The sequence below is a fragment of the Plecotus auritus genome (genome assembly GCF_963455305.1).
Source record: "Plecotus auritus genome assembly, chromosome: 4".
Taxonomy (NCBI): Eukaryota; Metazoa; Chordata; class Mammalia; order Chiroptera; family Vespertilionidae; genus Plecotus; species Plecotus auritus.
In genome coordinates, this window is record NC_137775.1 from 4,837,512 (window position 1) to 4,860,817 (window position 23,306).

Here is a 23,306-nt window from a genome sequence, read left to right on the forward strand (position 1 = left end):
CTACGAAACAATGCCTGACATCTCATGGGCTTAAAGATTGTACCCAAGTAACCTGCTCCTTTAACCTCATCCCCGCTCCACACAGAGGGGATGCCAACCCGGCAGAACGCATGTGTCACAGGGGTTGGCAGTGGAGCAGGCACAAGGTGACCAGCCTGAAGCCAAGGGTTAGTTCTGCCTCCAAAAACTAAAGAGGGAAGAAAAAGGAAGAGAAAACAACAGAAAAGAGATCACTTCCCTCTGCAAGTCTCATTCATCTATCTGTCCATGCATTCATCCATCTGTCCATCCATCCATCCATCCATCCATCAATCCATCCATCCATCCATCTATCCATGCATCCATCCAACCATGCATCCATTCATCCATCTGTCCACCTATGCATCCATACATCCATGCATCTGTTCAGGCATCCATCTATCTATCCATTCATGCATATATCCGTCCATCTATGCATCCATCCATCCATTTGTCCATCCATTAGTCCAGAGGTCCTCAAACTTTTTAAACAGGGGGCCAGTTCACTGTCCCTCAGACCGTTGGAGGGCCGGACTACAGTTTTTTTAAAAAAACTATGAACAAATTCCTGTGTGCACTGTGGGCCCGGGACGAGTTAGCTGCTAAGCAGGACAGGCAGCGGCACCCGGTGGGCCGGATAAATGTCCTCGGCGGGCCGCATGTGGCCCGTGGGCCATAGTTTGAGGATGCCTGCATTAGTCCATCCATCCATCCATCCATCCATGCATACATACATCCATGCACCCATCTATCTATCCATCCATTCATGCATCCATCCATCCGTCCATGCATCCATCCATCCATTCATGCATCCATTCATCCGTCCATACATCCATGCATCCATCTATCCATCTACTCATCCATCCATCCATGCATGCATCCATCCGTCCATGCATCCATGCATCTGTCCATACACCCATTCTTCCATCCATCCACCCATCCACCCAGTAAATATGTCCTGAGCACAGGGCTGTTCAAAGAGCTTTGGAGAATTTAAAATCTCAAGGCGAAAGTAGAGCAGGATTTTGAAGGTCATTCCAGCATCTCAGTTTGAAATAAAAGAAAGAAGGTGTATATTTTCTCTCCCCCTTCTATATACATAGAAGGATGTGCGTATCCGTCCATATATAGATATAGTTACTCCCTTGCATTCACAGGATAATAATAATGAAAATAATTAAGACCATACATCTCCATGGCACGTTAGTTTCCAAGTATGAGCATAGGCATGATTTTGTTCATTTCTCACACCAGTCATGGAGGCAAGTCAGATGAGTATCATTATTTCCACCTTTCAGGGGGGGACCCAGGGAGCTCCGCCAAAATCACAGGGTTAATTTCTTTGGACAGAAAGGTCCCTGGTCTACGTTAGCACCTGCAAACAATCAGAAGACACACACACACACACACCACACACACACACACACACACACACACACACATTTCTAGAGGCACCCACTCTCGCATTCCTGTGACTCAACCTGCATCTCCCCTTAGATCCCGGAGACCCTCAGACACACTGAGCCTCTGAAGACCCCACATCCACTGGACAGGGCACAGTGAGGGGAGAGAGGCCACGAAAAGACAAAAGGAAAGAGATGGGGACAGGAATGCAGGTGAGGGTGTGGGGTGCAGGCGAGGACGTGGGGTGCAGGAGAGGGCGTGGGGTAAAGGTGAGGGCGTGGGGTAGAAACAGATGAGTCAGTTGTTAATACAGATGTTCCAGGGTCCCCAAAGCTTGGTGGTGGCACAGACACTGGGCAGAGCCAAGCACGCCCTGACCCTCAGTTGGCCCTCCATTATTGGTCTCATTCATGACCACTCCAGCCACAGCTGCCTCCCTCTGCCCTGGGGTTCTCTACCCAACCTCCCAGCCCCCCTCTCTCCCTCTGTGTCCCCCACCCTCCTCCTTGGGGAGCCCACAGAGCAGACACATTACCCGGCCAGGGCTGCCGCTGCACCAGCTTTCACTGAGCGGAGGGGGTGTGGGAGGAACCACGGAAATGTTGCTGCTGAGAAAAATACAGGAATAAGAATGGGTTATCAATGATGCAAGAATTAGTCTTACAAGCACACAAAGTTCATCCTCCTCCTATAACTGAAGTTCTCTATCTTTGGGGTTTTTTCGTGCGTTTTTTTAACTTCCTCACTTTTCGCAGGCCCCCACTTGGATGTGCTGCTGGGCGCAGGGCATTATGTTGGGGATCTGAATGTGGGAACAGCAGGTGCAGACCAGCGTAGGGTGGCCCTACCGACTGGCATGTTCCCTCTGGAAACCACACGGGTAGAAGCACCAGAAATGTCATGGATGTAAAAATCCACCACGAGAAGAATCAGAAGCTTGTGCGACAAGCATTGGGGGAGAACGGGGCAGTGAAAAGTGAAAAAGACCTGAGATCGCAAAATCTCATCATGGCCACAACAGAGCTGCTGGTGGGAGCTGCCAGCAACCTCGGTGGGTGCCGGGGAGCCCGGCGTGCGCACTGCCAGCATCCAAACTGCCGCTGTTCAGAATTTTGTGTAAAGAAGTTAACATCTGCCTGGCTGGTGTGGCTCAATGGTTGAGCATCGACCTATGAACCAGGAGGTCACAGTTTGATTCCCGGTCAGGGCACATGCCTGGGCTGCAGCCTCGATCCCCAGTAGGGGGCGTGCAAGAGGCAGCCGATCAATAATTTTCTTTCAACATTGATGTTTCTATCTCTTCCTTTCCCTGCCTCTCTGAAATCAATATATATATGTTCACCCTGTTCAGGCCATTATTCACGTCCACCGATGTTTATTCCAAGATATTGGAGACATGAATGATTCATAAAAGTAAAGACTCGGTTTAGAATTTCATTGAACGTGCCATCAAAAATAATACTTTGTTTCCTTAGGACACTTCAGGAGAATTTAAGAAACGGAACAGCACATTTAGGGAGAAAACACCACGCTAGCATCTAGAAGGCTTTGCATAAGGATCTGGAAATATCTCTGAATTTTTTCCAGGTACTTTATCATTAAATAAAAAAAGTTACATTCCAAAGCTGTGACCTCTGAAAGGCCAGAGACCTCAGCTCCCTCAGCTCCTTAGCGGGTCTGTGTTCCAGGGCAGCCGTCTGTCTGCACAACTCACCTCAGTCTCTGATAAGATTGCAGGAGCTTAGCTCCGGCCGTCTCGCATCTGCCTGGGAGAGACGCCAGCAAAGGTCAGTGTTAGTCAGCGTGTAACTCAGATGACGCAAATATAAGAAGGAATACCAGTAAAGTGGCCATTTTTCTAATGTCACGTCTTACATGAAAATGTAAAATTTGGGGGGACAGCAATGCTCTAAAATTAGATTGTAGTGATGGCTGCATAACTATAAATTTACTTTACAATCATTAGATTATGCACTTCAAAGAGGTGAAATTGATGCTATATAACCTATATTACAGTAAAGCTATTGTTACACACACACACACACACACATGCACACACACACATACACACACATGCACACATGCACACAAAGAGACCATAATTGCTGGGAATGGCTGCTTTTATTAAAAGTTGATATTGGATTTGATTTTCTAAATCTGGAGAATTTGAAAAATAGTTCAGGCTTCCAAGCTTCTATTTGTTCTTTGGAAATATTTTATAATTGAATGGCTATATTCCCTTTAAATGTTCCTTGTTATGGAGCTTAAATTAATCTTTTAAAAAATGTAATCTCCTTATTTCTAGCTATAGAGGCTAATAATTTCCTAAACAAGACAGCATCTAACACAGAGCTCTTTTTGTTTCAAGGAAAGGGGATTTATGATGTATTAAGACCCCAAAATAGAGCTCCATGTGGTCAGAGTTCTGTGAACACAGTGTTTCCTGGCCCAGGGCGTGGCGGGGGGGTTGGAGGTGGAGGCGCGGGCTGGAAGGCAGCATCCCTGCTCAGGGCACAGCCCCGAGGGTCCACGCTGCCCGACACCAGCCAGAGTCACCGGCCTGCCGTCCAGGAGTCCGTCTAGCTCCCGTCTTGAGCGTTTGGGAGGTTTGACTCCAAAGAATGGCACGTATTCAAATCCTCTCCGTGAGACAGGAGGAAGGGCAGGTGGTGAGAGAAGCAGGATGGGCAGGGAGGCCTTTGGGAGGGGGGCAGACAGCGTCTGACATTCAGTCAGCTGCCCCCTGACCCCTAGCCGACCCTGAACTGTGCAGCCCTGGTCAGGGTCCTCCACTGGGTGGGCCTCGGGGAGGCACAGGCCCTGCCAGCATCTCAGATGCGGAGCCACCTGCCCGCGCACATTTTCCGGGGGTTCGTGGTGCTCGCCAGACCCTAAAAGAAGTCTGCGCGCCCTCCTCCACGGAGACACGCTCCCTAGATAGAAACGAGCTAGCAAAACCAGCTTGCAGTGGCGAGGCCACGTCCGCGGGAGCCACCGAAGAGAAAAGGTCCCGGCCAGGAGCGAAAACACAGCCGTCCCAGCTGCGTCACGGCGACGGTGACAGCAGAGAGAAAATGGACAAGAGGGAGAAAAAACAGCAGCGTGGCTCTCCAGCCTGGCCCGGCAAAGCCCGGAACCCCAGGCACGGTGCGCGTGGAGCCCTCCCGCGGTCGGGCTGTCACCTGCACGGCGGCTGCGCTGCCTCATCCTCTGGACCAGGGGTCCTCGAACTTTTTAAACAGGGGGCCAGTTCCCTGTCCCTCAGACCGTGGGAGGGCCGGACTATAGTTTTAAAAACAAACTATGAACAAATTCCTATGCGCACTGAGGGCCCGGGACGCGTCGGCTGCTAAGCAGGACAGGCAGCGGCACCCGGCGGGCCGGATCCATGTCCTCGGCGGGCCGCCTGTGGCCCGCGGGCCGCAGTTTGAGGACGCCTGCTCTGGACCCTGGATTGTTTGTTGCAACAGCGTCCCAGGGGCACAGCCTCCAGTTACAGCCCATCCCCCCAGATGCGATGCTATCACTCTACCCCCTAAAGCCCCTCAGTGGCTCCCTGTTGCCTCCTCCTAAAGTCCAAGCTCTGCACAGCATTCCTGGGCCTCCGCACCCGCCCGGCCTCGCCTCTCCGCCAGCTTCCCCACACCCTGCAGGCCTTGTCTTTCTGCTCCAGAAACAGAATCGCTTCTTATGGCCCTACTTGCCCTGGGCCTTGCCTATTCACGCCTACCTACCCCCACGTCATCTCGTGCTAATTGCCCTGCGTTTCTACTGCAGGCCCATATCGCAGCTTCTCCGGCTGCCACATTGCTAATTACCCAACCTGAGGGCAACACTGGCTTGGAGACAGCTCTCTGCTGCCCCCTGCTGGCTAGTGCAACCTTGGCCTATGAGTTGGGAGCACCCTTTTCTTTTTTCTTTTTAATCTTTTTTTTATATTAAAAATATTTTCATTGATTTTCGGAGAGGAAGAGAGAGGGAAAGAGAGATAGAAACATCAATGATGAGAGAGAATCACTGATCGGCTGCCTCCTGCACGCCCCCTACGAGAAATCGAGCCCACAACCTAGGCATGTACCATTGACCAGTATCGAACCCCAGACCCTTCAATTCGCAGGCCGACGCTCTAACCACTGAGAAACCCGGCTAGGATGGTGCACCCTTTCTATAAAGGTCAACTAGTAAACATTTTAGGTTCCCTGTCATGTAGGGTCTCTGTCCCAAGTACTTAACTGCCCCGTGACAGCAGTCATAGACAATATTAAAGAGTGGTGTGTCTGGGATCTGATAAAACTGGACATTGAAACTGAGTTTCATATACTTGTTATGCCACAAATATTCTTTTGACTTTTTGACCATTTAAAAATGTGAGACCCATTTTTAGCTCACAGGACATACACCAGGCGGAGGGCCCGGTGGGGCTGACGGGTCCTGGTTTGCCATGTCCCTGCTACTCCAGGTGTGGGCCGGGGGTCTCCCCAGCACCAGGGGGCGCTCCTCGGCAATGCAGAGCCCCAGGCCCCGCCTGCAGAATCAGAACCTGGCGCTGAATTTCAGAAGCCTGCCCAGTAGCTCTGTCCGATTTGCCATTTATTTTCAGTTTCTCTCTCTTCTATTCCTCAGTTGTTTCTTACACACCGTTTCCTTAAGAAGCACTAAATGTTTACTTTTTGTTAGCTTTAGAAGAAATCACCTCCTCGAGGTCCCCCTAGAGGCGGCTGCTGGAAGAAGGGTCCCCTCTCCCCCCAGTCCTGCTCTGGCTTCCGGGGTAGTGCCCAACTACACGCGACAGTCCCGAGGGGTGTCCCCACACCAGCTTGAGTACCCTCCGAAGTGCTAGAACCAGGTGAATAAAACCGGGGCGGCAGGGGGGACAATTACAGCTTCAGGACAATGACGTTTTGAATCAATCTTTGGCTCACATATGCAAAATGGAAAATCTCAAAAATTTTGACCTAAAACCCAGTAAAGAATCATGGTATCCTATCATAAATGGTTTCAGACTGGGATTCCAGAGCCTTTTAGGTATATTTTAGTCCTCAGAGAAGTTTCAAGCTTAGATAGACTGGGCCAAACACTACCCAGGACGAAAGGAGATGACAGCACAGCCAAACGCCGCAGCCGATGCCTTCGCACAGCACAAACCAGTGAGAGACGCACAGTCCTGCTGGCAGGAAGTCTCCCACCTGCGCCTGCTGCCACCTGCTCCGCGCAAGAGAGACAAGTAAGTCCCCTCTACTCTATCGGCAGCGATTCCGGATGCTTCCTGTGAATAAGAATCTCTGGCCCTGACCGGTTTGGCTCAGTGGATAGAGCGTCGGCCTGCGGACTGAAGGGTCCCGGGTTCGATTCCGGTCAAGGGCATGTACCTTGGTTGAGGGCACATCCCCAGTGGGGCGCGTGCAGGAGGCAGCTGTTTGATGTTTCTCTCTCATCGATGTTTCTAGCTCTCTATCCCTCTCCCTTCCTCTCTGTAAAAAAAAAAATCAATAAAATATATTTAAAAAAAAGAATCTCTGAGGGCTGGGTGTGACTCCCCCCCAGAGGTACTCGAGATTGACGGTAACTGGCCCGGGTTTGTGGACAATAGGACATAAACTGCTATTCAGCATCCTCTGATTTTCTCTAGAAATGGAACGTGTGTTTTAAGAGTTCTCCCTCCTAAAGATGCTGGGTACCCATCCTTCATCAGATATCTGATTTGCTAATTTGTCTTCCATTCCCTGGGTTGCCTCTTTACTCTGCTGATCGAGTCCTTTGAGGCACAAAAGTTTTCCATTTCGATGAAGGCCCAGTTCTCTATGTGCCTTCGGTGTCATGGCTGGAAAAAAACATAGTTTCCAAAGTCAGTGTCATCTTTCTCCCTATGTTTTCTTCTAAGAGTTTTATCATTTTAGGTCTGGTGCATTTTTTAGTTAATTTTTGTAGATGGTGGTAGGTAAGGGTCCGATTCCATTACGCAGTCTTTCCACCATCGTTTATTGAAAAGACTGCCCTTCCCCCGTGAGTGACGTTGGCACCCTTGCCGAAAATCCTTTGCTTGTGTAGGACGAGTTTTCCTGGGCTCTATTCTACTGCTTTCTAGAGATGTCTTTTTGCCAGCGCCACACTGCGTGTCTTACAGCTCTGCAATGAGCTTCGAAATCAAGAAGTGTGAGTCCGCCAGCTCTGTTGTTCCTTTTTTAAAAAAAATATTTTCATTGATTTCAGAGAGGAATGGAGAGAGGGAAAGATAGAAACATCAATGATGAGAGAGAATCACTGATGGGCTGCCTCCTGCACGCCCCCTACTGGGGATCAAAGCCTGCACCCCAGGCACGTGCCCTGACTGGGAATCGAACCGTGATCTCCTGGTTCATAGGTCGACGCTCAACCGCTGAGCCACGCCGGTGGGGCAATATTGTCATCTTTCTGCTTTTAAGCTCCAATATGAAGCGATAAAAACGTCCTGGCTGTAAAATGTACGCATTTACAGCACGGAGCCAGGAGAGGGCGCTACCTCTATATGCTTAGCAAGTACCAAGGGATGAGAACGAAGGTCTCGGTTCAGGTTCCTGGGTTCCAGTGATGGAGAAAATGACCATCGTAACTGCATTAACTCTGCCGCTTTCCCAGTGGCTCTCAGACTTGAAGTGGGTGAGAACAATTACTTGGTAACTTGGGAAACACACACTCTTGGGCCCCACCTGGTCCCACCGAGTCAGGAACTTTGAAGTGAAAATAGTTCAGAGCTGATCCCGGAGCCAGGGTCCCAGAAGCCCCAGGAAACACCTTCTGTGCACAGATTGCCAGGTGCCCGGCGGGCGGGGGGGGGGGGGGACGCGGGAGGGGACAATGCCAGGGTGCAGGCCAGCGCCTACATTCCCACCTTCTTCACGCACCATGGAGAAACCAGACGACAGCAGGTAAGGAACTGTTTAAAGACAACACTAAATATCGAACTATAAAATCTTAGAGGGAAAAACAGCCTACAATCAGAACAGAAATGAAGGAAAAGAGAATATCTGAAAGGCCTATGTACCATCTCCCTGCAAAATAAGGAACTGGGGCCCAGTTTTCCTGTTTCTGAATCTTTTTAATGGTTGGAGAGTTAGCATAACAAGCTGCCACAATTCATACCGATTCTTCTTCTTTGGACTATTACTATCCCTTGCCTACTTTCAAGGACATTTTTGGAGCAATTATTGTAAATGGCACATGACCTATTTTAATAGATCATTAAGACAGAGGTAAGTAAAAGCATACCGACATGATGGTGGAATTACTCCAACTGAACTTCAAATGCAGCTCTAGGTTTCTGGACGCCAAAAAAGAAAGGAACTCCAACTTTTCGGTTTTAGGTGCCTTCCAGGTGCTAATTCTGACAATGGAAACTACCACACAGAACATCACCTGTTGTCTCCAAACAGCCTATCCTTACTTTTCCACTCACGTACTCTCTGCTCACAGCTCCTACCCTCCCAGAACCGAAAACCTGGTTAGGACAGAGCACGGAGAGCTGCAGGCGGCGCGGGCAGCGTGAGCGTGGCATCCACGTAACGGGATCCCCCGGAGCTCAGGGCTCAGCTGTACCGATGAGTGGCCCTGGGTTATAAGCCAGCGGGAAAGGGGCTCACACATAACAAATGCTACTGGGAAGACTGGTGATCGGGAGGAAAAAAGTAGATCGGGCCCCTGATGCCTGGTGAAGACTTACATGTGAATGAACTCCTAAAAATTAGGAGGTAAGCGTGGCTATTGTATCTATGACGGGATAACGAAGAAGTCGCTAAGCATAAAAGCAAAGAAAGAAATTCTACAGGAAAAGGTAGAATTGAGCACAAACAAGAAAAAAAACGTCCGCATGTCAACAAACAAAGGTGTACGGGGCAACGTACACGACTGGAAAGGGCTAAGAGACTCAGCATCTGAAGAACATGTACCGAGAATCCAAGCAGAGGAAACGGTGCGTCGCAATAATTAGATGATTCCAGCTGAAACGACAGGGGAGCGTTTGGGGCTGTATTGAGTGCTTTCCCTGCATTGACGGAGTTGTTCGTTTTGAAGGGTAATTCCTGCTGGGAGAGGGGTGCACGTGTTCCGAGGTGGCGTTCCTCACACTTTCTTTCCTTCTGTTTCCAGAACTCTCCAGGGATGTGCCGAAGACCTCTCTCCAGGGGTGCTCACTGCACTTTATTATTACTTTCGTAATATTATAAAATCCCCAAAACGTAACAGCAAAACTGGAAATTCCCTAGCTATCCAAGAATAATGATGATGATATTATGTGAAGAAATATCAGAATATGTCTGTGTATATAATTTGATCCCAATTATATGGATATATTAGTTTGACTCATATAAAATTTCCTATATTCATCATTTTTACCTAAAAATGTACATCCAGCCGAAACCGGTTTGGCTCAGTGGATAGAGCGTCAGCCTGTGGACTGAAGGGTCCCAGGTTCGATTCCGGTCAAGGGCATGTACCTTGGTTGCGGGCACATCCCCAGTAGGGGGTGTGCAGGAGGCGGCTGATCGATGTTTCTCTCTCATCGATGTTTCTGACTCTCTATCCCTCTCCCTTCCTCTCTGTAAAAAATCAATAAAATATATTTTTTAAAAAAATGTACATACATACTCACAGATGCATATATTCACCAACGAACAGAAAGGCCATCTACCAAAATGTCAACGATAATTCTCCGGGTGAAGTCGCTGTATTTTTAATGTTACTTGTTACGCTTTTCTTCATTTTTCAATTTCTAAAATGAATCCATGTCACTTTTACATTCAGAATGAAATCACAGATGTAATTTGAAATCGTGTTTCCAGGGACAGGACTGAAGAGGGTGGCTCGCACGCCCTGCCAGGGCAGGACCGGGGCCCAGAGGAGAACTTGGCAAAGCATCAAAGCCTGTCAACCAGTCATTCTTCTGAGAAGCCGCCGAGGGACACAGACAGGGATGCCGACACCCATCACAGAGTCATCTGTAAGATGGAAGTCCGAACGCGGCCGCTCACTGACCAGAGGGCCCGGCTGAACACGTGGGAGCGCATCCCTCGAGGTGTTGTATGCAGCCGTCAACGTATGTTGGGAGAAGGGTTAGTAGCACAGGGACACGCTTAGGCTAAATTAAATTAGAAGGCAAGATGGGAACCTGCCGACAGTCACACGTGGTGATTCTTGCCTCCCGCCCTGCACAGAGCTGACCTGTGTAACCTGGAGATGGGGCAGAAATGACAGGGGGTGAGCTCTGAAGCCAAGCCATGTCGATAGAGGCAGACAAAGCAGGAGAGAGGTTACCAGGGGCTTTGGGGGAGGGGTGGGGGGCAGGAGTTACTGCTTAACGGGCACAAGAGTGTCAGTGTGGGAGGATGGGACGTTCTGGAGATGGATGGCGGTGATGGTTGCACAACAGAGTGATTGTACTTACTGTCGCCGAACCGTACACCTGCCCATGGTTAACATGGTCAGCGTAATGTTCCATGTGCTCTACCACAATAAACGTCATTGCTAAGGTACCGTGCGCGGTGCTCTGTCTTCATCTCTCTGGGACCCCCAGCTGGAAGCCAGGGCCTGGCCGAGGGGGTTCGCAACCCGGTGGAGGGGTCCAGGTGGGAGGAGCCCGGCAGCACTGACAGGCGGGTGTGTGCCTGAGCCCCAAGGAAGCCGCCCCTGCAGCCCAGGCCGCCTTCCGCTGAGACAGACCGCATGAAATAATAATGCCATCTGAGCCACCACGTGCTTCCGGCAACAGACAAGAACGCACAGAAGGAAGCCCGGGTTCGAGGGGCCGCCACCCTTCGTCGTGTAAACCATCACCTTGCTTCTGCGGCTGCTTAGGATGCGGGGCTGAGAGGGCCACGCCCACACCTTCACAGCAACAGCACGAGACGCTGTGCGATGCCAGCTTCCCCGCCCCCCCCCCCCCACGCCACTGAGCTGCATGCGGGTTCTGCTGGGGGGGTCGGGCGGGGGGGGGGGTGGCGAGAGCCTCAGTCCAAAGCTCCCGGCCTCCGCCCAGAAACAGGCCTGCAGCACATCTGGGGTGGCGCGTTCCTGGACGGGGAGCAGTTAAAGGCCAAGTGCTGAGCGGGCTGCTTGGGGCCAGGGAGGACGGCAGCGGAAAGGGCGGGGAACCCCTGGGCTGGCGGGACTCGGACACGTGCCGGGCCGGCTCCTCGGATCCCATTAGAGGTGTACATCCCCCCTATTTCTAACTCCTCGGCAGAAACATCGTGTGGTCTTGATAAGAAGAGTCAGGAATGGAATCAGGGGAGAGTGCCAAGCAGACCGAACCAGCCGTGAGCAGAGCCTTTTATCCGAGCGGCCTTCGCCTGACAATGCACCGTGGTGGATGCTACATAGCTTATTTCTCTACCTCAAACCATCACTTTTCCAGGAAAAAAAAAAACAAGTGTTTTCGGCAACCCCGCTCCACTGGGTCAGTGCCGGCTCAGCTGTGACCGCGCAGGGCGCGCCGCCCACCGCTCAGCGCTGCGCACGGCTGATGCCCGGGCCCGCGGCCCACCCTGCAGGCTCTTACCTGCCCGCTGCCACCCTCCGGCCGGCACCTCCGTGACCAAGGCACTGCCCATCCCCACCACGGGTTTGGGTCCCGGCTGCTGATCACACCTCACCTCGACTTTGTGACTCTTTCATGAGCCTCGCCCGGTCTATGAGACAGACTGAGTACTCCCTCCCACCCCCGTGGTCGTGGCCCGTGGCTTCATAACCATCGGCGTCTGCTCGCTTCTACCCCCACCCACGCGCATGCTCTTCGGTTGTTCACGCGTCGTGTCGATCGAGGTTTTGTGCCCCGAGCGAGGTTTTGTGCGCGGGCTACAAGGGGCGAACGGGACTTCAGAGCACAGGTTCTGCGTGTGGAGGGGGAGAAAGTGCACAAATATGGACCCGATCGAAGGCGCTTCCAGCGATTCTGGGGGACACGCGTGGAGGAGGGAGACCTGGCTCCCAGGAGCTGGGTGTCAGGGGGACTCCGGGGACGTGGGGTAGAGAGGCCAACACCGCGATCCGAGGGGGGCACATGGGGCGGGGCGTGGGGGGGCAGAGGCAGGAAACGGCGAACAGGAGCACCAGGAGGACGGGGCGATGATGTCCCCTCGCCCTGTGAAGTTGTTTCTATTCAAAAGCTTTAAACCAACTATTTTAAAGCGAGGAATTTATCGTTTTTAATTGAGTGAAGATTTTGAGAGCATTTACCTTCGGTTGGAAATTTCTTGGCCCGTTCCTCAAAGAACCATTCTCCGGTTTTGATCCTCACGTTTCTGAAACGCAAGCAGAAAGGCGCGTCGGCTGGGGAAGTGGGCCCCTCCCAGGGAGGGGGGACATCACGCAGTATCAGTCTTGCCAAGGACCTCGGGGTTCAAACGGCCCCTACCTCTGCAGCTCTCCCAGTTGGCCGCAGGGTGGGGAGTCTCTGCTTGGGCGTGTTTGACCTTCTATGTAATATGTACATGTAACACGTACACCTCCACCTATGCATGGGCCCAACACACGGTAAGCACTTCCTGTTTTCTGAATAAATGTACAAGGGGGAACAAAACTGCCATCAAAATAATCAATTTGATGGAGTATACGGATGTTGTATTATAAAGCTGCACGCCTGAAATTTACATAATGTATTGACCAACGTTGCCCCCAAATAATTAATTTTTAAAAATCAAAGAGCCCTGCCCTAACTGGTTTGGCTCAGTGGATAGAGCGTCGGCCTGCGGACTGAAGGGTCCCAGGTTCGATTCCGGTCAAGGGCATGTACCTAGGTTGCGAGCACATCCCCAGTGGGGGGCGTGCAGGAGGCAGCTGATCGATGTCTCTCTCTCATCAACGTTTCTAACTCTCTATCCCTCTCTCTTCCTCTCTGTAAAAAATCAATAAAATATATTAAAAAAAAAAAAATCAAAGAGCCCTGGCCAGTACTGTTGGGTGGTTAGAACACTGGCCTGCATACTGAAGGGTCACAGGTTTGATTCCTGGTCAAGGGCACGTGCCTGGGTTGCAGGCTCCATCCCTGGTCCCCCGTTGGGGCGCAGGTGAGAGGCAACCAACCTATGTGTCTCTCTCACATCGATATTTCTCTCTCCCCCCATCTCCTTCCCTCCCTTCCACTCTCTCTCAAAATCAATGGGAAAAATATCCTTGGGTGAGGAAGGAAGGAAGGAAGGAAGGAAGGAAGGAAGGAAGGAAGGAAGGAAGGAAGGAGGGAGGGAGGGAGGGAGGGAGGAAGGAGGGAAGGAAGGAAGGAAGGAAGGAAGGAAGGAAGGAAGGAAGGAAGGAAGAAAGGAAGGGAGGGAGGGAGAAAGGAAGGAAGGAAGGAAGGAAGGTAGGAAGGAAGGAAGGAAGGAAGGAGGAAAGGAAGGAAGGAAATAAGGGAGGGAGGGAGGGAGGAGGGAAGGAGGGAAGGAAGGAAGGAAGGAAGGAAGGAAGGGAGGGAGGGGTTAAAGGAGGGAGGAAGGGAAAAGGAGAGAAAAAGAGAGGAGAGGGGAGGAGAGGGGAAAGGAGGGGAGGGAAGGAGAGGAGAGGGAATGAATCCCGTTTATGGCGGGAAGCAACAGCATGAGGATACGCTACGAAAAGCATTCAATGCAGCCTCTTTGCTGGGAGGCAGATCACCCAGAGGTCACTCACCTCGTTTAGGGTGAACCTGAGTTACCACACATTTACCAGAGCCAACAGAGAAGGTCCTGGAGGCCCTGCGGTCTGGGACGTGGGATCACTGTGCTTCGATGGCGACTTGGGGCCTGGGCCTGGCGGACCACCTGCGCCCCGGGGAGCGGCTCCTGGGCCAGCTGGCCTGCTGGTGCTCCCTGGGCCGCATGCAGAACCGCACGGGAGCCGCTGATGGCTGACGGCCTGGAACTCACGCCCCAGGTGTGTTGTACTCGGACAGTTTCCAAATTTCTGGAGAAACCGCTTCCAACCTCAAAGAGCCCCCCCCGGAAGGGCAGAACTGCTCACACCCTTTGAGGCTGTAGGGAGGCCAACGCACAGAAGCCGTAAGCTGCTCACACCCGTAGAACGGCGTGCCGCACACGCGCCCATCCCTCGCTCGCGGACGGAACACGAGAGCTCGACGCGCGGCCGCTCTCTCGCGCCCTGAACGCGGTTCTCCTGCGATCCTTCAGGCGCTCTGAACACGAGTGGGTGTTCGAGGGTGAGGCTTGTAAGTGCTGTTTCATGGCCTGAGACAGGGGTGAGCAGCCCTCGCGCCTCCGCCCTCGTGGGGCTCCACGGGGAAGCCCGAGTCGCAGGAACCGAAGGAGGGTTTCCTCTCTCATCCCCGATGGCTGACCAGAATGTGTCTACGTCGTCCTCAAACTTTTTAAACAGGGGGCAGTTCCCTGTCCCTCAGACCGTGGGAGGGCCGGACTGTAGTTAAAAAAAAAAAACTATCAACAAATTCCTATGCGCACTGCGGGCCCGGGACGAGTCGGCTGCTAAGCAGGACAGGCAGCGGCCCCCGGCGGGCCGGATACATGTCCTCGGCGGGCCGCATGTGGCCCGCGGGCCGTAGTTTGAGGACGCCTGGTCTACGAAGCTTCTCGGAACAGCTTCTGAGCGCAGCAACGGGCTAACGCCGTTACATCCCTCGAACAGAACCATGACTTGCTTCCTTAAAACTTCTCAAATCACTCAGTAAGTACACAGGTTTAGGTAAGAACTAGGGGGGGGAGGGGGCAGCAGACAGAGGGCCAGGAGGCCTGAGTTCTTTCGGGGTCTGTCCTTTCCTCTAACTGCATTCGGGTCACTGTAATTATGACCAGTGAGCGCCGGTGCGCAGACGCCCCCAGTCATCTCCTGGGGGGCCCCTCCACGGGGAGCTCTGCTGTGGCTGTCGCTGCATAAGCACCAGCGGAGTAGCTGCTGGAAAGTGCTCTGCAAATTCCAGCACAAGGATGCTCACCAGCACGATGAACGGACAACCCCGAGCTGGTCTGACCTCGGCCCTGTCAGCAGGCAGGGAGCCGCACAGGCCTGCTGGAGCGCGTGCACGTGGCACCCAGGTTTGTCACAGCTGAAGGAGGCGACGCTGTCCCTGCTCCTGCTCCTGCTCCAGAAACGTCAGCGTGATGTCCCTGGAGTGGCCCCGCTCACCGCTCAGCGGCTAAAGCACACATTCCCGTGTGGCCTGCTCCCCCCAGTGCCCTGATGGCAAAGCAGCCTCCAGCCCAGGCTCGTCAGACCAGCGAGCTGCGAAACTCCCGGAAGGAGTTCACCGTGAACCTGAGACCCACCCACTGCTTCGCCCGCCTATCCAGCTGCTGCGAGGCCCAGCTAACACGGGCCCGCGTGCGTTCCGCGAAAATCGTCCTACTTCTTGAGTCTATGCTGGTTTTTACTTACAAACATCAGGAGGTTCCTGCACCCGCCCGGGCGATCTGATTTCAAGGCTCTCACAGGAAAACAGACTGATGGTGGCGATTAAATCCTAGGTAACCGGGAGGAGCGAGAACGTGGAGATGGAGATAAGGAAACGGCTTTATGGCTGCCACCACCACTTCGTGCAAAGCATTGATAACGCTCCTCCGCTTGACCTCGAGAGGAGACAGAGCCCCCGGGTCCTGCTGGGTGCGGGAGTCACAGCCCCCAGCATGACGGAGGCCCGTGGCCAGGGCCAGGAAAGACGTGTGGGTTGGGCAGTGAATGAACATCCCCCCGTGGGCAGGAGCACCTGGGACTCTGAGGGACCAGGTGGGACCAGCACTGGGGGAGCCGGAGACAGTGCCCTGAGGTCTGCCGTGCATCCTGCCCTCGGACCTGCTGGCCGTCCACACACCCGACCCCAAGGGAAGTGAGGAGAGCCGGCCGGGTGTGAGGCCGCAGGAGGGGTGGGCGCTGTGGCCAATCGGAGAACCCACGCACCGTTTCCACATTGAGATGCTGAGTATTGGGCATTGCACGGGCCAACGAAACCAGGCCTGGGGCTGTGGCAGCCTGCTGGCCATGGGGGTGTGGTGCCCTTTTATCCCCCATAACTAATTTCCACCACCCCTTGGCTGAACTGCCTGTCACATTCTCTCTCTCTTTCTTTCTTTCTTTTTTTTTTTTTTTTTTAAATATATTTTATTGATATTTCACAGAGAGGAAGGGAGAGGGATAGAGAGCTAGAAACATCGATGAGAGAGAAACATCGATCAGCTGCCTCCTGCACACCCCCTACTGGGGATGTGCCCACAACCAAGGTACATGCCCTTGACCGGAATCGAACCTGGGACCTTTCAGTCCGCAGGCCGACGCTCTATCCACTGAGCCAAACCGGTTTCGGCGTCTCTCTCTTTTTTAATGATTTTATTGATTTTAGAGAGGAAGAGAGAAGGAAAGATGGAAACATCAATGATAAGAGAGAATCATTGAGTGGCTGCCTCCTGCGCACCCCCTACTGAGGATCGAGCCCGCAACCTGGGCATGTGCCCTGACTGGGACTCGAACCATGACCTCCTGGTTCATAGGTCGATGCTCAACCACTGAGCATGCCGGCCGGCTGTCTGTCATCTCTACCGCCACCAGCCTCATTGCCTCACGTCTGGTTTCACTACAAGGACTTGCACGTGGCCTGTTACCTTATCTCCCCGTCCCAGTCCGCCTGGCCCCACAGCCCACTTCTCCTGGTTTTCCTCCGGCAAAGCCCTTAAGTCTCCGAGCCCAACTCTCTGAGCGGCTCTGAAGACTCTGCCCTCATGGGGGAGCTCCCGGCAGACAGGAGAGGGCGGAGGCAAGGGGGGATGGGACGCGGGAGACCGGGTTCTAGTCTTTCTGACCTCATGGCCTTGGGCCAACTCTCTGGTGTCTCCAAGCCTCTGTGTCCTCGCCTGGAAGACAGGATACCAGCAGTGGCTGCCCCAGAAGACCGCCTCAAGGTTTAAGCAAGACACTCGGCGCCAAGGAGTGCTTCGCCCGCCCTCGCAGTGGTGGGCAGTCCTGGCCAAGCCCCGGCTGTTTCCTCTCCCTCCCATGCCCGCCCCTGTCTCTCCTCCCGGCCTCTCCCAGCAGCGCTGCAACCAGGGATGCCCTGCGGTCACCTGAGGACACCTGTCCTCGCTGCTCCTGGACTCCCCCGGCCCAGGCCAGCACTCATCTGCACTGGCGGCAGCACCTGCGAGTTGGGGGTGCTGCTGCTGCTTTTTAACTGCTACCCAGAGCTTCTCCTGTCTTGGTTTTAAAACGCGGTGTCCCTCGTCCTGTGCCCACAGCACAGACCCACTGGTTCTCGGGGAGCAGGTCTCAGGCCGAGGAAGAAGCAGGCAGAGGAACGGATGGGGCTCCCACCCCCCTCCAGGCCCCAGTCCAGTTACGAATGTAAACGTTCTAAAGGTTTACCAGGCCTTCTCTTTGTGTGGCCAGGCCCTGGCCGGTGTGGCTCAGTGGTTAGAGTGCCATCCCATGCACCAAAGGGCTGTGGGTTTGATTCCCAGTCAGGGCACATACCCGGGTTGCAGGTTGTGGCAACTGATCGATGTTTCTCTCTCACATCGATGCGTCTCTTTCTCTCCCTTCCTCTCTCTCTAGAATTACTGAAAAGCACAGCCTCAGGTGAGGATTAAAAAAAAAAAAAAGAGGACAGCAGCCCCGAGTGGACCGACCGGAGCGAGAACAGAGGGTTTTGAAGGGAGTAGCGGAGAGAAAGGGGGGGGCACGGGTGTTAGAATCGGTTAGCTCTCCGGTCCAGAACCTGTGTGGGCTCACACAGGGCAATGCAGTTATCTTAGGTATTCTGGAAAACATCTTTATTTCAGAAGAAGGAAGCTGGGGTTATAGAAATCACACTGGGGGTCTTAGAGGGCAGCGTTTCAGCACCCAGGGCCCGACGCCGGGGCAGAGATCTCCACACGGCCAGTGCCTGGGAGGCCGCCTCAGCCCCGCCCCCCTCACTCCCCCCCACCCCCGTTTTGACTTTTTGCTTCTAGTTCACTATTAGGAGAAAATTGCTGAAGAACGTAATGCCTTCCCACTCAATGTTTATCACTAGACCCCAAATATATATGGTTGATTAAAACAGAGGAAGAGCGTTCGATCTTTCGAGACCTTTTTGGAATTAATTGTCACCTACCCCCCACCCCCACCCCGAGAGCCCAGACCTGCATGAGGGAGCACAGGTGTGGCCTGCGGCTCACAGGGATTCTGCCTTTTCCTCTCGAGCCGAGGAACGCCCGAAGGGCTGGGCTCCCACAAACCCAGGAAACCTGGGACGCGTGGAGGCGGGCCTGGTAGGGGGCGGTGCTGGAGATGGAAGGTAGGCCAGGCCGCTTGGACCACAGACATCGGGTGGGACGGCTGCACTTTGCTCTGGGTGAGCGACTGAAATGCATCAGGCCTTGCGAAGGGACTGGACATTTAGGGAGATTCATGCCAGGGCGCCCAATAAACAGCCCTCCTGAGTTAGGGGAGCGGGAATCTGGCTGCCACATTCACACTGAGCGAGCGGGCTGGCGACTGTCGGGCACTCATGCTCGGCAGCGATGCCTCCAGCCCTGGGTTCACAGCAGACAAACACGCTCCCTTCCCACAAGGCCCGTGCCGGCCCGGTGCACGCTGTCCCCCAACCACCAGAAACACACTCCCTTGGGGGTGCAAGGACCCACGACCAACCCATTCTTGCTTTGAACAGTGGGAGCCCAAGCCCAATATGTTGTTTACCATTTTCAAAATGGATAGTTCAGAAATACCAATTCCATGATTAAAACAATGTTTAAAGCCTCACAACACCAAAAAGTTAAAATAAATTAGATTCAGTCTATCCCTAAAAAAAAGCATGCCCATTTCTTTTTTTTTTTTTTAATCCTCACTGGAAGATTTGTTTTTTGTGTTGTTTTTTTTTAATTTTTTTTAAAATATATTTTATTGATTTTTTACAGAGAGGAAAGAAAGAGGATAGATAGCTAGAAACATCAATGAGAGAGATACATCGATCAGCTGCCTCCTGCACACCCCCCACTGGGGATGTGCCCGCAACCAAGCTACATGCCCTTGACCGGAATCGAACCCGGGACCCTTCAGTCCGCAGGCCGACGCTCTATCCACTGAGCCAAACCGGTTCCGGCTGTGTTTTTTTGTTTTTGTTTTTAAAATATATTTTATTGATTTTTTTTACAGAGAGGAAGGGAGAGGGATAGAGAGCTAGAAACATCGATGAGAGAGAAACATCGATCAGCTGCCTCCTGCACACCTCCCACTGAGGATGTGCCCACAACCAAGGTACGTGCCCTTGACCGAAATGGAACCTGGGACCCCTCAGTCCACAGGCTGACGCTCTATCCACTGAGCCAAACCAGTTAGGGCGGGAAGATATGTTTTTAGTGATGAGAGAGAGAGAAGAGAGAAAGAAACATGGATGGGTTGCCTCCTTAGGAGCCCCAACTGGGGATCAAATCTGCAGCCTCAGCGTGTGCCCTGACAGGGATTCGAACCACAGCTGTTCAGGGCACGGAACAGCGCTCCAATGAACCGAGCCACCCGCCAGGGCAATACAATTGATTCTGAATTACAGTGACCTCCAGTCTCAGAAGTTCGCTCCGTGGCAGGCCCTCTGCAAACATTTGCCCACTGAACTTGAGGCTTGTCTCGGCCACCGCCCAGGACTCCCGCCTCCTCACCTGCCCTCGTAGCACACGGTGCACCTCCAGAGGCGGGTCCTGCTCAGGAACACGCGGCACCCGGAGCACACGCAGTGGCTGCAGCCCTGGCACACGGCGCCCCGGTTCAGCAGCAGCCCCAGCGCGCGCCGGCAGTGGGCACACGCCTTCTCCTGGGGGCCCTGGCCCGCGCTCTTCCCGCCTTTCCACCGCAGATGCTGCAGATGCGCCTTCAGTTTCCTGCAGCCCAGAGAGTTCGATCAGATCCCACAGAGCAGGCGGCAGAGGCCAGACACCCTCCCCGCGCCAGGGCCCCGACAGTGCCCCCACGGCAAGGGACAGGGGCTTGTCCCCCACGCCCTGGGCCCCTCCATGGCCCGTCGCGAGGCACAGAGGGTTTCTCCGCTGTGGAACAGGCACGGGAAAACCTTACCCCAGGGCTGCTGGGAGGGTTAAGGGCAAAGCATAAGCAAGGGGCCTGGCACAGAGGAGTTAGCTGCTCAGTGTCTGGGTTCATCCCTTCGTGCCCAAAGGGCATTAAAGTGATAGGCAAGGACAGGGAGAGAAGAGGAAAAGTAAAACACAGAATATGACATCCAGTCTAACGTGCAAGGCACGGCAGCCCTGTAACGTCCCCATGCATGCCTGCTACTGTCCTTAGTACCAGTGAAATGGCTTACCTCAGGGGTGGGCAAACTTTTTGACTCGAGGGCCACAATGGGTTCTTAAACTGGACCGGAGGGCCAGAACAAAAGCATGGATGGAGTGTTTGTGTGAACTAATATAAATTCAAAGTAAAGGAGCGGAGGGGAGAGCAAGAGAACCGGATAGAACAGCCGGATCCGGCCTGCGGGCCGTAGTTTGCCCACGGCTGGAGCCTTAACTGATGCTCTGCTCTGACACTGTTCGTTTCTGGCGGCCAAGCCCCCCAGGCAGCAGCCCTGGGGCAAAGGGCTGTCTCTGGGACCCCAACGACAGGCCCTTCCCCAGGACACTCTTTCTGAAATATCTCTGTGACCTGCTTTTAGAAGAGAGAAGCCAGTTCCAGGAACAAGCTTACATCCCCCTTCCAGGCTCTCCCGGGAATCGGTATCCCCAGGAACACACCTTCCTTGCCCCGTGTCCACGTTCTTCGCCGATACCCAAAGCGATGCTCTAAATCAGCGGTCGCCAACGGGTGGTCCGTGAGGTCCGAAAGGTTGGCAACCGCTGCTCTAAATCACGGAGAGATCTTCCGCCATCAAAGAACACCCCACCCCCTGTGCTCAGCCTGCTACCGCTCTTACTGGAAGGAAGTGTGAGTCCGTTTGAGAGTCTGGGGATAGCAGGGGAGGACGGACAAAGAACCTGCTCCTTCCAGGTGACCGGGAAGTCTCCCTCATCCCTCCGCACGCGGTGCCCGCAGGTTCGCTCTGGGCTGTGTTTTCCTTGGCAGACCCTGAGGGCCAGCCCCGCCCGCAGCCCAGCCCGCAGCCTGGCCCGGCCCTGCTCGCCTAGGCCTCACGCCCACAGCCGTGGACTCGCACAGCCTCGGCGTCCAGGGAACCTCCCGACCCACTGGAAGGTGGGGCTTGCCAGCTGACATGGACGCGGCTCTGAAACGCCCCCGCTCTGCTTCATTAACTGCGAATTGTGCCAAGACAGACGAGGAAAGGATAGACGCTCCCCATGGGCAAACCGGCCGGGAACAGGCCGGGCCGGTTCCTGTTTCACATCCTCCTCCTTTCCCCACAGCCGGCTCAGAGGCCAAAGTGAGAAGAGAAAAAAAAAGAAAAGAAAAAGAAAAAAAATAAAAGAAAAGAAGACAGGAATGGGTTCCAGTAAATTTGCTGTTTCTGAGCTGCTTCCTTTCTTTGCGCCTTCAGGTGCCGCGAATAATAATTTAGGAAAACCTTTAACCAGAGGGCTTGCCCCGATGGGTGCTGGAGCCTGTCAGCTTCCCTGGAGTTTTTCCTGCGAAGTCGGCAGATGTGTCCCCCAAGGCTATTCTAAGTGAATAACAAAAGCAGCCGCCCCAGTCCCTTACCAGAAAGGTGATCCCGCCCGCCGCCCGCCGCCCGCCTCGGGGCGCTTGTCAGACCAGAGCATGCGGGCAAGGAGGAGCCATATGCCAAGTTCCCGGGGGCAGCTCCCAGCAGGAAAAGCCACACCCCCAGCGGACCCCCCATCCAGGGACGCCTACCGGACCCTCTCCTCCTCCATGCTCTGCACCGCGCGGTCCCGATGCAGCACCCGGAGGATGGCCTCCCGCTCCAGCTCCTGCAGGGAGTTCAGACTGACTTCTTGGGCCATTTCGCTGTCGCTTCTCGGGCCAGGGTGACGTCTCACTGCTCGGCCCCGCATCCAGCAGCCCCACGTTCTGGAGGGCGCTCCCGCTCCCGTTCCCTGGCGCCCGCGCCGCCCGTGGCTCTGCTTCTCCCTCTTTAACTGTCGCACTCCTCGGCGGGACGGAGAGCCTCGGCCCCTGGGCGCGATCCCCGGTCCTGTCGCAGCCTCTGGCGACCGTCCGAGACCAGCGCGTATCTTTCTCTGAGGTCTGGCCAGCGGGCTCTAAGCGGGCACGGGTCCAGCACACAGATAACTTCTGCGAAGCAGATGCAATCTCCCATCGGAGGGGTTTAAAATAGCAGCAGGGAGACTGGCCGTGACTCAGAGGCCAACTCCCCTTCAGACATCTGCCGGTGGCCGGGAAGGACGGCGGGAAGCCAGCCGGCTCAGCGCCTGGGAAGAGAATAAAAGCGGGTCAGGGCGCCGGCCTGCAGCCCTGCAGCCGCTTCGCCTCCGGACGGCGCCTTCCACAAGGGGAAGCCCTTTGCGTCTCCTGCCCTGGTGATATCGGGAGATTTTAAATTTTACTAAATTGGCTTTGTGTTTCTAAAGGCCTCCAACTCCCAAACTTGACTTTTTCTGGTCTGACTTCGGCCTCTTCAGCGATTCGAGGTGCGAAGGTCTGGGTTTAATACCATCCTCCTAATGGAAAACACATTAGCAGAGCAATGTCCTTGGTGCCAGCTATTATTTTAATAATGAACTTCAGAACTCAAAAAAAGTAACCAGTTAGGGAGGTCTGGAGAGTCGTCACCACGGCCTCAACCCATCAGTTATGTGTGGGCCTCGGTGGTTTCACCAGCTGCCCGGGATGGGGTCCTGTTTCTGCGAATGCGAAAGGCACTGTTCCTACTTTTGTTTGTTCCGAATCGGTGACCTTGGGCACCATCACCTTCAGGCTGTTCCTCCCCGCAACCAAGAAGAAGGCTGTGCGTTGCTAAGACACTGGACAGAAGCATAGAGATGAAATGCAGAAAGCGTAGC

The 23,306-nt window shown here is 53.9% G+C and overlaps 1 protein-coding gene across 1 annotated transcript in view; it reads right to left on the reverse strand.

Annotated features, from left to right (window-relative positions):
• Positions 1-22,587, reverse strand: part of SYTL3 (synaptotagmin like 3) — a 46,605-nt gene extending 24,018 nt beyond the window's left edge. The window contains exons 1-5 of the mRNA XM_080663327.1: positions 22,177-22,587; positions 20,016-20,234; positions 12,628-12,692; positions 3,137-3,188; positions 1,958-2,030 (exon numbers count right to left, since the gene is read on the reverse strand). Coding sequence (XP_080519453.1) covers positions 1,958-2,030; positions 3,137-3,188; positions 12,628-12,692; positions 20,016-20,234; positions 22,177-22,337 — 570 coding nt within the window. The 5' untranslated portion in view covers positions 22,338-22,587. The remainder of the gene's footprint in view (positions 1-1,957; positions 2,031-3,136; positions 3,189-12,627; positions 12,693-20,015; positions 20,235-22,176) is intronic.
• Between the last annotated feature and the right edge of the window lie 719 nt (positions 22,588-23,306).